The following is a 15,574-nucleotide window of genomic DNA, read 5'->3' as shown; positions in this document are numbered from 1 at the left end:
CAGCAGAAAAAAAAGGGGTAGACCCAAAAGGCAGGACAGTCAAACTGACAACCGATCAAAGAAAGTTCACACTGAAGTCGATCCTACACATACAACAATACCCAACAGACCTTCAACATCAACCCAACAACCAACAACTACCCAGAAACCTGGGTTTATCAGATACCAACACACATTTGCCATAACCACCCCCTCAAATACATCACGCATTAAGCTGGCAACAATATGGGAACAACACAACCCAAATAACAAAGACGTAATAATCAAACAAGAAAATCAATACCTGCTTAAAACCAACAACAGCGATGCCACCACAGCTACTCTTAGGGCACTTCTGAGCCAAGAGTTAATCACAGCCTTATAGGCTAGAAGACAACAAACAAACCACAACAAACTCATCTCTGCCCAAAATAATTACTTCAACATATTCGGCGGTGGTGACGGGCGTGGAAGCTGAAATTACGGATGAAATGTTCCACAATCAATTAAAAAGAATGGGACTGCAAGTTAGATATTGCAAACGGATAATATCACGAGCGAGAGGGGTGCCGACGCTCATGCTTCGTCTGATCACGGGTGACCAGGGAACATACGAGAAACTTATGGCTGAACGACGTATCTTCTGCTTCAATAGATCTTATCGAATTACTGAAAGCAAGCCTCCTAACCCCATCCCTGCGCCATGTGGGAAATGCTCCAAGTATGACCACACCACCGAGAAATGCCCGAATGGGGTGAAATATAACAAATGTCTGGGACCCCACAACTCACATCAATGTAAGTCTCCACTACCACCAAAATGTACAGCATGCGGATCCGAGGAACACGCTGCGTGGAGCACTAAGTGCCCCCGCACACCCACGGCGCCGATACAAGACATCCCAAATGTAAGAATCAAAAGCGCTAACAAAACCACAGCCCAACTCCCATTAACAAAAACTGCGGATAGCCGAATCCACGTCCCAATAACAACGCACGACTTCATAATTAATAAGTACAAAAACAGCATCAATAAAAATAGTGAGGTAAACCGCGAAGAACTACTCAAAAAATTAAGACACCGATTCATAGAGGACTTTAAGATCGATACGACCGTAGTTTTTTTCGGAAATCAAATGTATATACTTATGTTTGACCTAAATAATCCCAACTCACCTTCTCCAACTGATCCCATCAGCCACATCAGACAGACAACAACGAACATACAATGACTCATAAACTAATATACTCCAACATCAACGGACTAACCCAAAAAAACACACACTATACAATTACATCGAACAAAAGGACATGGACGGTTGCCTACTAGTTAAAACTAAAACCAAGACAGACCAAACAATAAGCTATCGTGACTGGACACACATTACTAAACATGGATACCAAAGGTCCAACGCTAGGGGAGGGGCGATAGCATTATGCAAGCCAACACTTAGGATGGCCAAGGCAAACCCTCCAGTACTCAATAACAACCTAAACGAATGCATTCACTTCACACTTCCTTTCTCGACCGAAAAAATCCACATATTCGTGGTATATATTCACCCCTGCTCCGACATCGAACCAAACATCTTTACCAAGGCCAGCCTATACAAACATGCCTTGATGGTGGGAGACTTCAACATCAACCGACGAAAAAAACAGCAACTCAAAAACTTCCTAGAGAATTCCGACTTCGAACAACGACACACACCACCCACCTTCCTTATGCCACAAAACCCTGACTCCACACCTGACATACTACTACACACGATGAACCTTAGAGACAACGTTAAAAACATAAACCTAACCAACGAACTGGGATCAGACCATCTGTCCATCACATTCAATATTGACTTAAACCAAATCCAACACACTCCCCAGACTCCAATGAACACAAGCAATAAACTTAACTTAAACAGGACCAACACAGACCAGGTGAAAAACTACATAGACAACTACATTTCATCGCAATCCGAACCCATTACTATTGACCAGCTTCAAGCACAAATATCTCTTGCAGTGCAAAAATTTACACCCGAATTGAAAAGATCTTATTACGCACATACGCTACCCAAATTCGTACTAAAACTTATAAAACACAAAAGAGAACTATATAGATTATACACACGCACACAAAACACCGACCTAAAAAAAAACATCAATAGTCTCAACAAGAACGTCAAAAGACTGATATATCAATACAGACAAAACAAATGGCTGGAGACATGTCAAGAAATAGAAAGGGATCAAGGAAAGACATACTGGCGGAAAATCAAAAAACTTGCAAAATACAAAAAAAACAACCCTATTACTAACATAAACGAAAACGGAAATGAACTCTTGACGGATAAAGACAAGGCTGACGCATTTGCCAGACACTATCGGTGGGCTTTCGGTTCTTCGACTAACCCCAAATTTGACAACAACAATTTCAACCTTGTAAATGAATGGTATAAGGACTTCTTCGGCAGCAACAACAATGTCAAAATGCAACCAACTTAATTATTTCGAAATCCTTAAGATTTGGGACAAGTAAACCTTAATGAAACTTACATTTATTTTTCTCAAGAAATCTAAAACGATATTAATATATGGGGTGTCCTATTTAAAAAAATATAACTGATATTTTTCACTTATTTAGAACACCCTGTATAAAACGAAAACAATTTTAGAATGTGCCCATAATCGAGTTCTATATAACGCAAAAAAAAGAAATTCAAAATATTAAATTGTTTAGCCGTAATCTTCCGAGACCGCACTAAATGACCACCCTGTATTTATATATTTTATTATTTACACGCGGAGTTATAATAATAATAACACGAGCCACACATGAAATGGCCATTCTTCTAGCTTTAAGTTTAGGTCAGCTACTTTTTAATTATATAAGGAGAATCCCGATTAGCATAATTAGTCATTTTAGTCTCTGCTTTCGAGTGCTGCATGAACCTATGATTTTGTATTTTCGAAATAAATATATATTTTTTTAACTTAAAATAAAAAGTTAATAAAATTATTCAGCCGAGTTGTGATGATAATGCGACCGGCAATGTGTAATCCCTACGACCTGGGACTTTGGTAAATCATTCTATTTGCACGCAAAGTAAAGTAAAGATGTGGCGTTTTATTTCGTCCAAGTTGCAACGTGAAGCAAAATTTCGTTTTCTCACCGATACTTCCGAAAACCGAAACGACGTTTAAGTGCTTTAAAAGATAGCAATGGTGAGGTCTATGCTAATTGTGCCAAACCTTGTGTATATAAAATTGGATTTGTTCGTTGCATATAATTATTTTATTTTCGTTAGATACTTAGATATTTTAATAATTAGGGATCTTTCTTTTTTCTGTCAAATCAGAAAACAAAAAACTAAAACCTTAATATACAACGAAGAAACCCAATAGCGATGTTTACGGTATATAAAAGGGTTTTAATTAGTTAGGTAAGTGTGCATGTGTTACGTGAAAAGTGAAAAATAAATAAATTTTGGAAACTGTGTAGGTGCTTTCACTTGAGGTTTGTATCTTAAAATAAGTCCCAGATTCGCCAATTTAATTTGTTGCCATCCCTTAAAAAAAAAACACCTTCTATGTACCGTAATGGAACGGATCATCCGTAAAAAATATCCCTCCAATATAACTATACAAAATAAAGTACAGGGCCATTCACGCTATACGATACACCATAGAATGTTTTGTAACCGAAATACGAACATTTCAAAAAGTTCCAATTTAGTTTAATTGCTAGCTAGTTAGCTAACTTGAACGTTAGACACATTAAAGTATTAAAGTTACATTTTTACAAAATGTTATGTTACGTTATTCAAAATTCAATTGATACTTTGATCTGGAAATGAATTTTGAAATTATTGAAAACTTATTGTCAAATGGCGTGAATGATCTTGTACTTAGGGTATCTCTTATCTGTATGTAACGTGAATCGGCTGTGAGAAAATCTTTTCCAGTTTTTCTTACTTCTATGTTATCCTCGTTATCCTTCTGTATGTTTAACAACGACGATTTCTGTTCTTGTTTAAATCCTTATCCACCGCAAAGTCTCGAAGCTATGTTGGTACGTTGTTGTTTCTTTTGTCTTTGTGCAACTCCTACCGTCGTACCCACCTCCTTTTTTCTTATTCTTTAGTTAACCTAAAAAGGCTTATACCAACATTTGTGCCATTACAAAGAATAAGTGATGTATTGACGGAATAATTTTTTACGTCGAAGCAAATATTTAAAGGAATGAGGAAGGGAATTACAATTTTTCTTTATTACAATTATTTTTTGAATGAACGTTTTGGTAATAATGTAGGTGATCTTACCTCCAGAATCAAATATGTGTATTTACAGTGTGTTTTCTACATAATAATAGATGAAAGTTTTGGGACTGGGTTATTCTCCGAGTAATTTTAAGTATTTTATTCTTCAACAGTTTTAGGAAATTTTAAAATTAATTAATTTTAAATAATCCAGTGGGAAACTGTAGCTGTAGGTTTTGATAAATTTCGTATAAAACATTTATCACCTTGTATCTAGGAAACAAAGCATTTTCCTTACCTTTAGGAAGTACACTGTAAATAAATATTAAAAGAAATATACATGTTGGATGCAACTTAAGTGATGTCATTAATTTTAAAGGATGGTTCCTTGTATTTTATGAAAAAATGGTCATATAAACGTTTCCTAACTTGGATTAGTTTTATTAAAAAAAAAACAGGTTTTATTAATTGTGCGTATTAGCCCAGATTTTTTTTTAATTATTGAGCTCGATAAACTGCACAATTTCTTCGAAAATGGCCTGATTGATATAAAATTCAAGGCCTACTACGACAATTTCTAAGAGCAAAATTTTAATAACTCATATTAGCGATTTATTAAAATTTTTGCTCCTAGAAATTGTCGTAGTAGGCCTTGAATAGTACATCGACCAGGCCATTTTTTATGAAAATGTGCACTTTATCGAGATCTATAATTTTTAAAATAACCGGACTGAATCGTAAGATTTATAAACTTTTTACAGACTAACCCCAAAACAAATGAGTCACAGTGTATGAATGTGTATGTTTACTAAAAAAATAATAATATACAAGTAAAATTCTCCCTATGTAGAACTTTCTGCTGAAATATAGTGAAGAAACTGAAATATAGAACTAACCTGTGGTAAAAAATGATTTTTGTTAAAATAGCTATATAAAATAAACAGAGAAGTAACCCTACATATTACAAACACATTACAATTTATTTAAACAATAAAAAAATAATATATATTTAAAATGCTAAAAAAATTGAGAAAAAAATCCATTCTACAAACAACTATAAACAATGCGTTTTATGTCCTAACTATAAAAACTTAGAGTTACAAGAAATTATTAGTTTTATTTTTCTATATTTTACAGTTTTTTACGTTCCCTATAAAATAAAAAAAAGTCTGTAAATTTGAAGGTATTTTATTGTTAAAATGGAGGAACGCCTAATTTTTGGGTTAAAATATTGAGCTATTAATGTTACACACACTTTGTATTACTGTTGTATTGTGAATTTTTTCTGACTACATTCTAACAACAATTGATGAAGGACCTGGGTAAAGTGACGAGGCCCTTTCTAAATTAGTTCCTTACATAGAGACCCTACTTCTGTATAATAGTAACCCTTTTTACTCGTACCATGTTGGAAATAAGCACTCGATATTCAAATTGAAATCAACTTTCTATGCTTACCTTAGATCTTTTCTTCTTCACCATGTTCCTGCTCCTTTTTACCTTGCTTACAAATTTACTAAATGCTATTTCTGCTGCTGAAAAAAAATTACTAAAAAATTACTAACAAATCCCAACTCCCTGTTCCCCCTGAGAGAGTTGATAAAGAAAACTTCGATATATCCCTGGCCCCCCTTGATCTTGTCATAGAGAACCCTTGTAAAAAACACGTTACATGTAACATGTTTGCTAAAGGGAGCAAATAATGCCCTCTTACCTCTTTGCTAGTAACTGAGACTGTTTCGAATCAAAGTTCTGATTGAGCAAGACCTACCTACGTACTGAAAATGTGTTAAAGTATGTCTTTTGTAAAAGCTAGATGTGTGAATCAATTAATAAGAAGCAAATTAATGCAAATGTTGAAATTTTTTACCAAAATTCCCCTGTACTACTTGCTTACTAGCTCGTTAAGGGTTCTTCTAAAACCTTAAATATGAGCTTAGTGGTGCAATCTTCTTTCTAGGTTCACACAATTGAAGGTGCTTCGCTTTATGAACCCTACGTTTTACCTATTTGAGCGAGTCGCCCATTACCATGTGTAGATGACACCCTCACTACCTGCAGCCTCGATAACCATATCGAACCACCTCCTACTGGTGTCCCCCCTTGCTGCTGCAGCTTCCAAGATTTCCTCGTTTGATGCTATGTTAAAGTTTGATTTTAGGTTCTTACCTAATATACCTTAACGTTCTTTTTGTCGATCTTCTGTCTCGGCCCCCATTTTGAACCCCTTTGTGTGAACGATTCGAGGAGGATTTCGTGGATAAACCGCCTTTCTTTCGATGATATCTCGATATATTCATACTTACTCTGTAAATGTTTGAATGTGGATTTTTCCTCTTAAAACAAAAGGATTGATCCGTTCCTGATGCACGAACAAAGAACTAATGAATAATTTCTTTGACGATAGGATGGGTGGTTCCCGTCTGGGACTTTCCCTTCTGTTAACTTTTCGACTTGTGACAATCAGCTCCCTCTGAGATCGCCCTCTGGAAACGTACGTTTTTTACGATTCGACACGATTAACACAGATGGAGCCACCCGCGAAGAACCATTCTCTCGCTAAATCCGGTGATATATACTAGTAAAATTAGTCTAGGCTCCCGCCGTCTTTTCGCTCAGGATTCGGACTAGTTAACGGCAGCGGCATATGTTGCTGCACCTCTTCGAGGGGCGTCGTGAACGGTCTCATCGGTGTTGGCCTCATTGATAATTCCTCCGTTTGCTCGCTCTCTGGGAGATGACTCCGACGTGTCTTATCGTCATTCTACCGGATCTAACAATTGAGTGCGAAGACCCCCACCAAAGAGGGATCGGTCGAGAGGCCGACTCCTCGTCAAACTACCTGGAGGATTTCTTCCTCGACGTAATTTTGCGTTGCATCTGTTTCTTTGCCAAACCTGGTGTCGTACAGTGTTGCCGGATTGGGCAAAAAATCCTAAATTTCAAAGAACCTTGAATTTTTTTTTTTTAGATTCTGGGATGAAACTGCTGCTTTTCTATGAAATGAATTTGAAAAATTTTCAAATATTTCTCAAAATTCAAGTGAGCCCCCTTTATAACTCGGCCTACTTTTATTAAAACCCCATTCCGGCAATTTAAAAATGACCCATGTAAAATAAATACGTGAAATATTGTGAATCGGCAAGCTTTAAAGATAAAAAACTCTCGACTCACTCCTATCCAACGATTGACAAAAATATTAACGGTAGCATCAAATGCGTAAGAGCTTAAAAAAAATCACTTTTCGAATGGAAAGGCAAAGAATATATATTATAAAAATAATGGTGAAAATTATATAATTAAATGTGGAATGAGGTTTTAATCCAAGCAGCAACGAGGTACTTTATCTGAAAGGATAATTAATTTTGTGCCTCTGATAAGGTCTACTTGATGTATTTTGAAAACTCGAAATATACTTTGAATTCGTTTCGTAACGAGCGGAGACTTAATCTTAGAATCTCAAAGTAAAAATCTTACCTTTTTACTCCATTACGCATCTCCAGACCTCCCTAGATCCGTACGTCCTATAACTTCATTCGATCGTGGGAAAACGCCCTGAATAACGTTCCTTATGATGCGGCCGAAAATAACAGTAACAATAATAAGAATAATAATAGTAACAATGCTCGAACACTCTTTGTTATCTATTATTAAATGTTTACTTTGTTACTGTATGACTTGTGCGTTCGACAAATCCGTTGATGACGATGATTTTTCCAAAAAAAAAAATCACATAAACCCTAAAAATCTTCGTCCCCCCTTGGTGCTCGAAACTAACTAATATTAATGATTATATGTGCGTCAAATGTCAGTTTTGTGCCTTATGCGAAAATGTCCCCCCTGATGTATCGCAGGAAAAGTTTAATTTATTTCCGAAGCTCTGTCCTTATTCTGGGATAATTTTCTCAGTTCGATGAGATGTAATGAAAACTGAACCCTAGAACGCTAAACACCTATCTTTTCGAACGTGTATACCTCCTAATATAAATTCACTAATTCCCTAAGCTGAAAATTATTAAATTGTCGGAAAGAAAACAAAATGGCAACGCCGCTACCGCAAGAAATCATACACGCATAATCGGTTTCAGAATTATTGAGTTATTACGGACATCTAAACCCTAAAAGGCGACGTTGACCTCTAAGGCCTTATCGGTGCTGGTGCCCCATTTATGATTCCTCCGTTTGTCCCCGTTATCTGGGGGGATGATTCCGATATGTCTTGTCGTTGTCATTTTTCCGGATCTAAAAATAAGGTGTAAAGACCCCCAAAAAGAGGTCGGTCCAGAGGCCGACTTTAATGGATGCTGGAGGGTTAATTTACATTAACAAATAAACGTAAATTAACCCTTCGAACATCCCCTCATCATCTCCTTTGTACTCAATGTCGTAGAAAATTGATAAATAATAGGAACAATTGACCATCTCTCTCATCACCTTCTTTTGTTATAATTTTTACCTGTAAATCGACATTAACAAATTTCATTAAGCAAGTGGTAGAGAAATGCTCGAGTTATTAACAAAGTAATTTTAGTTTTAACAACTTCAAAATCATATTCGTATATATCTCTGTGTAATTAGTTTAAAGCGCTTCTCGTTTAAAAAAAAAAAAACGAAAAAAAATTGAAGAAACATTTTCCCCAATGGCAAATTGGCGCCTCCTAATATGAGCCGCTCCCCGTATAAATAAAAATAAACGTTTGTTATAACAAAAGAAGGTGAAAATTATTTCAATTTTCGGAGAGTGAGAAAAATGGCAACGTCGCCGCAACGACTGATACAAAGCGAGGTAACGACAATTCTTAGGAAGAATTCGCCAAACGTTAAAGTGTTTAGTATTCACCTATAATGGATTTCTTTAAATGGCATTTTTTAAAGAAAACTATCTGATGAAATTCCGAAAATAATTATATTTAAGTTACATGTGCATCCTCTCACATAGACGAAATTCAAAATAAAATTTCCAAGATGCTGAAAGACGAAATCATAATACCATCACAATCTCCTTGGTCATCCCCGATATGGATAGTACCAAAGAAAATGGATGCCAGTAAAAAACAAAAATGGAGAGTCTCATAATAGATTACCGGAAAGTAAATGAAAAAACCATAGACGATAGGCATCCAATACCAAAAATATCAGATATTTTGGACGTTGTAGTTACTTCACCGCCCTAGATTTGGCTTCCGGGTTCCACAAAAATCGAGATGCACCCGAATTCAATGGAAAAAACAGCATTCAGTGTAAAGAACGGACACTATGAATATATCCGTATGCCGTTCGGACTAAAAAATGCGCCGGCAACCTTCCAAAGGGTGATGGACAATGTCTTGTATATATGGATGATATCATAAAATTTTCCACGTCTCTACAAGAGCACATCAATAACTTAAAAATGCCTAAAAAAAACTGGAATGAAAATTCAATTAGACAAATCAGAGTTTCTGCGTAAAAACATGGAATTGGGGCAGATAATAACTCCAGAAGGCATAAAACCAAATCCGAACAAAATAAATACAATAAAGAACTATTCGATTCCTAAAACGAGTAAAAAAATCAAATCATTTTTGGAACTAATAGGATATTATAGAAAATTCATTAAGGATTTTGCAAAACTAACAAAACCAATGACACGATGCCTAAAGAAAAATGAAAGGATCGTTCATAGTCCAGAATTCGTGAATGGTTTTGAAACTTGCAAAAACGTCCTAATGAACGACCCTATATTACAGTATCCAGATTTTGAGAAACCATTTAACTTGGCAACAGATGCCTCAAACTATGCCATAGATGCTATAGGTTTTATCCCAGAGGCCAGTGGGTAACGATCTACCTATAGCATATGTTTCTCGTACCTTAAATTCCGCAGAGACCAACTATAGCACTATTGAAAAAGAACTACTGACAATTGTGTGGGCTGTAAAATACTTCAGACCCTATTTGTTTGGGAAAAGATTCAGGATCATCAGTGACCATAAAACTCTATAATGGTTATTCTCCCTTAAAGAACCCAATTCCAAACTTGTAAGATGGAGACTAAAACTAGAAAAATATGATTACGAAATAGTATACAAAAAAAGAAAACTAAACACCAATGCTGATGCATTATCCCGAATACACATCAATCATGCAGAAGAAAACACTATCCCAGAAAACTACCCAGACGACATCTCCCTATTAGTAAATCTTGGTCTTAATAACGACGAGTTAGAACCTCATTTAAATGCAGATGACATAAATGAAATAATCGACTCCTGGAGTAAAGACATTAATAAGGAAGCCACAGCTCCACCAGGCGTACAACTAACCTCAAACAACGCACGATTGACGAACGGATCAACGGTACATAACACCAATGACCAAGAAGAAGATAGCAATACTGTACATCCAAGCGTAGAAAAGCCTATAATAAGAGCACCATGTGTAGAAAAATGTGTCAATCAACACCAAACCCAGTTAATATTTATAAATAATAAACAAACAAAAATCTCAAAGTTATAAAAGAAAAAAATATTTAATAAACCAAAATTAAGAATATTTATTAACCACAATAGTACGGAATAGGATATCTGCAATCTGATTAAAAATTGGTTAATTCCAAAGATCACACACTGCTCTTGCACTTCTTGGATAAAGATTTAGAACTCATAAATTTAAGTCTTTCAAAAATAATTCCTTTAAACTTTTTATATATAATAACTTCTTAACTGATGTAACAGACGTTGAAGAACAAAAAGTAAAAATTCAACTATATCGCGAATCAAAAACATCTCATAGAGGAATTCAGGAAAATTTAAAAGCAATAAAAAAATACCTATACTGGCCAAATATTGACAATAACGTACGACAATACATAAACACATGTGAAACTTGTCTGAAAGCTTTAAATATGAAAGGCATCCCAATAAGTTAATTTTTAAACCTACTCCTTTTAGGTGGATGAACCCTTTGACCACATATATTATATCGACGTTTACAAAGCCCATAGTCAATATTTCCTAACATTCCTAGATTAATTTTCTAAATTTAGACAAGCTTATCCAATAAACAGCGTTTCCGCAGTGAAAATCCTCAACAAATTAGTAATATTTATATAACGCACTTTGGAATACCTAGGAAAATCACTGTAGATAACGATCATGAATTCAAAAATAATCTTGTGCAAGAATTTTGTAAAACTCATAATAATGAAATACATTACACCACATTATACAACCTATCAGGCAACAGTCCTGTCGAAAGATTTCATTCTACTTTATCAGAAATAATTTTAACCCTTAAGAAAAATAAACAAAGAAAACGTAATAACACTAATGAATTACGCTCTTTTGTCTTATAATAATTCTATCCATTCCGTGACATAATATTCACCTTTCCAAATTGTTAGAGAGAAAATATCATACAAGAACCCTTTTGAATTAAATGAAGCGGACAAAATCAACGAATATATGCTAGAACACATTGAAAACCTTAAGACCTTACAAAAAGACGTAAATAACAAACTAATAAACAAACAAACACGATCCTTATAAAAAGCTAATAAAAACAGAAAACAAAACGTCAAAATTAATAACAATAAGGATTTATACAGAAAAACGCATAGAAACAGAAACGAAAGAAAAACCAGAGATAGATACCAAAAACCAGAAAATCCAATAAAAATTTCAAATAATAAAATTAAGACAAAAAATAAAGCATATCATAAAAATTATCTGAAACCCCAACTATTTGTTTCAGGAGAAGAGAATCATGAATCTAACGACGATAACTGTGATTCTGATACTCCCCTCAGTATTTATCTTAAAGTTAAAACCCGTAGATAATCCCATCCTTCCCATATCATTAGGACAATCGAATATAATCACGTCCAGACACATTCATTATCATGTAAATACCACTAACATTTTATTAACTCTACACCAAATTAGGCATGTAATTAACCATTCTATGAAACATTCTATAATCTCAAATGACTCTCAAATTTCAAGTAAAACTGTTAACACTAGACGTAAGGTTGATTAATGCATGATTCTCTCAGAACACCTCACCCAAAGGATCGGTATCTTTAACATCACTAAAGAACTACATCGAACTAAGCGAGGTATATTCAACATCATTGGTAAAACCTCTATATGGTTATTTGGAACTTTAGATAACGATGATAAAACCTTCCTTGTCAACTATTTAAATAATCTAAAAAACAACAAAACTCTAGAACCAGATTTTAACAACCAGAAAACTTTCCTAAAGCCATTTTCAGACAGTTATATAAATAAAATTCAAAATATTAAATCAAGTCAAGATTAACTCAATTTGGAAATAAAACAAATATCGCAACAACTGGATATTGAGCAATAACACAACATAATTTTTAATATAGCAGACATGAGTTTTAGTCAACTTCTGAATGTTCAGCATATAATTGATAACATCAAGAATACAGTTACTTTTACAAAAATAAATATTTTACATCCATCTATTCCTCCTCTAAAAAATTAAAAAAATATACTATATATAAATTAAATGCCCTATATGGCTCTGAGAAAATTATTAAATTCAGAAATAAACTTAACTACTACAATTATTTTGGAACACAAGTAGAGGTAAAAAAAAAATTATATTATTCAAAATTCATATTCCAATCACGATGTCTCAATACAGATACCTCCATATGTACTTCGTCCCAATCCAAAACCAAATCATCATCCTAAATCATCCTTATCTACTACTCAACACCGAGAATTTTTGGATAACCTCCGAAGACTGTAACAAAATTGAAGATTGGTATATGTGTCAACAAAGCTATCTAGTCAAACAACAACCCTGCGTAGCCAACCTAGTTCGCCGAGGGAAAATGGAATGCTCCTGGGACCATGTCTTAGTAGAAAAAACCCATGTTCAGCAGATAAGTGGAAGTGACGTTCTAATCATACCCACCATACCGGACACAGTACAAACTTTCTGTGCAAATAATGGATTCCTCAAAATCTCCAAACCCACTATTATAACTTTGAAAAAATGTTATATCATAATTAATGGAAAGACATGCAAGAAGGAAGAAACCACCAAAAAAGAATACATATTAGAGCTCCCGGTAGTAAACGTACCAAGATTAACAATAACAGAAAACACTCAGTTAACCCTCAAGAAAGTGAAGCTAGAAGACCTAAAAAGACTTCATCAGCTTTCCAACGCCTTACGATTGGAAACGTATTCCAAGAAGGGACCAAACACCCACCAATGGACAAACTCTTTGCTAATCTGTCTATTAGTTTCGTCTCTTGTATGTTTAAGATATCTATACAAAAATCACAAATTGAACTACTTCATGAAACAAACGCCACCACCTCAGAAAACCTCAGAAAACCTCGGAACCCACGTTTTCTGAACTTAAGAAGGAAGAAGTCATGTAGTCCACACTAGCCCATCCAATGACATTATCAATATATACCACTGGACTTTATATTGGACCTCATTAAGACCTCATCGATAGATAACTGTATAAAACCACCCTTAGAATAGTTAAGATTTTCATTATTCTCATAATATTCAGTTAAGTAGTTATGCTGTAAGTCTGATCAAGTTTATGTTATTTCTTGCAAGATAATAAAGTTGTTTTTAAATTCGTTTAAAAAAACCATTAATCGAAAAGAAGTAACTTAATTCGTGTCATAGGAATCCTTTCCCACGAGACTGCAAATCGAATATTTCCTTGGAAATTGCAGAGCCAGCAAACTTGCAATATAAATGGTTAGAATTACTAATTAAAGGAGCTTCTTGATGTTTAGACTTATAATAGAATATTGGTGTAGTATTCTCTGCGTTTTTTTTATCTTCTTTTCCTGGACTAAATCGTAACATGTATATTAATTAATACTGTTTTGTCATCTATGACTGTTATTTTTTACGCCACTATTTAAAATGTGTTGTTATGTTACAATTTTCAATTATTAAACTACCAACAAAAGGTTGGTGGATTATTTCAAAGACACGTTGTTGATACATTGTAGTAGCCACATAAATGAGAACCGTGATAAAGATGTATCAACTAATTTAATATAATGGAAATTTAAACACAAATTATTGTAATTTTACTTAAATAAATATTATCTTCCGATAAACATTTCTCACATTGTTAATAAAACAATACCCTAAGATAAAAAAAGCAAATTTCTCAGTCCAAATAAATGCAAAATATATGAGAACTCTTTGAAAGTATAGATGTGATTGCTTTTGGAAGAATAAAAAAATTGTTAAATGATTAGGGCTCAAACCACCAGAAAATCAGGCACATCCAGTTAACACTTGAAACGCAAGAAAGTCCAATTTTACTTATTCTAAATTGCAAGTAAAAATGATGAACCAAAGTTGACTGTACGTACCTTGGTGAAAGCCGTGGAGCCGTGGAAAAAGCCCTACTTTCTCAACCATCCCAGAAATTGAGGACCCAACCGACGCTATATCCCGAAGACTCTGAAGGATAATGATAATTGCTTGCTCTAGTAGATAGTAGAATCTTTTTAACTTCGTCGGGGTAGAACGCGGCAGTATCACATGTTTTGGCTGTGGTTTCTGTGCACTAAAATAAGAGGAATAGTTATGGGTAAATCCCAATTACAGGGGAACAGTCGATTAATCAAAGCTCGATGAAAATAATGTGGTCCTCTATGAAAGACCTACTACTTTAGGACAATGTTAATGATAAGTTTTGATTGCGTTGGGAGGAAGGGAAATTTTATTATTAGTTCCCATATATCGGGAATAGGAAAGCACACATTTTGTAAACGAGGAATCGTTGGAAAACCCTCTAGGAATGAGTTTCATTTTTTTTCTTACCTCTTCTTGTTTCGTTAAATATTCTCTTAATCGATCGGGATGAAACCTTTTCTTATTTTTTGCTTCTCGGTTTTAAATGAGATTATATTTTTATTTCGGATCCAATAGTTGAAGTCAATTTCCACTTTTCTGCTAATGAAAAACAAACGACGAACTTTGCCGGTCCGATTACTGACACGTAAATGTCATAATTGTCATTCGATATGTTTGTCGGGTTAGCAGTCGTAGTGTTTTCGCTGTCCGACCTTAGTTTATCTTTAGGATGTAGAGTAGTTTTTAGGTACTAGTAAATATGTATATGTCGGAGATTTATTAGTCCTTAAGTGATAAAGTGTAATATTACTAGCTGATAATATGACGAAGGGCAAGCTGACAGGGCCACCTTAAGGAAAAGCTCTGTCGAACGAGGTCGCCACCATCAAGGGCGAAATTGAGAGGCCATGTGTGCGGGCCTTCGTGGGAAACAGGGACTAGCAAGTACCTTACCCCTCGGATTCGAAGGACTC

General features: G+C 34.7%; 1 protein-coding gene and 1 long non-coding RNA gene across 2 annotated transcripts; one reads left to right on the top strand and one right to left on the bottom strand.

Annotated features, from left to right (window-relative positions):
• The first annotated feature begins 1,434 nt into the window (after window positions 1-1,434).
• On the top strand, window positions 1,435-2,481 carry LOC136350171 (uncharacterized). The gene has a single exon (XM_066301680.1). The coding sequence runs from the start codon at window positions 1,435-1,437 to the stop codon at window positions 2,479-2,481; it is 1,047 nt and encodes a 348-aa protein (XP_066157777.1).
• Window positions 2,482-12,150: 9,669 nt separating this feature from the next.
• Window positions 12,151-15,184, bottom strand: LOC136350168 (uncharacterized). Its single transcript, XR_010734102.1, has 3 exons — window positions 15,069-15,184; window positions 14,615-14,811; window positions 12,151-12,995 (listed from the first exon to the last, which is right to left on the bottom strand). It is a non-coding gene; the product is annotated as an uncharacterized lncRNA (long non-coding RNA).
• Window positions 15,185-15,574: the final 390 nt, after the last annotated feature.

The sequence above is a fragment of the Euwallacea fornicatus genome, unplaced genomic scaffold (genome assembly GCF_040115645.1).
Source record: "Euwallacea fornicatus isolate EFF26 unplaced genomic scaffold, ASM4011564v1 scaffold_132, whole genome shotgun sequence".
Taxonomy (NCBI): Eukaryota; Metazoa; Arthropoda; class Insecta; order Coleoptera; family Curculionidae; genus Euwallacea; species Euwallacea fornicatus.
The sequence above is the reverse complement of the archived record's forward strand: the minus strand, read 5'-3'. Positions and strand labels throughout refer to the sequence as shown.

Excerpts from the sequence above, each read along its gene's own strand:
- LOC136350171 (XM_066301680.1), top strand. The coding sequence starts at position 1,435 with ATGGCCAAGGCAAACCCTCCAGTACTCAATAACAACCTAAACGAATGC.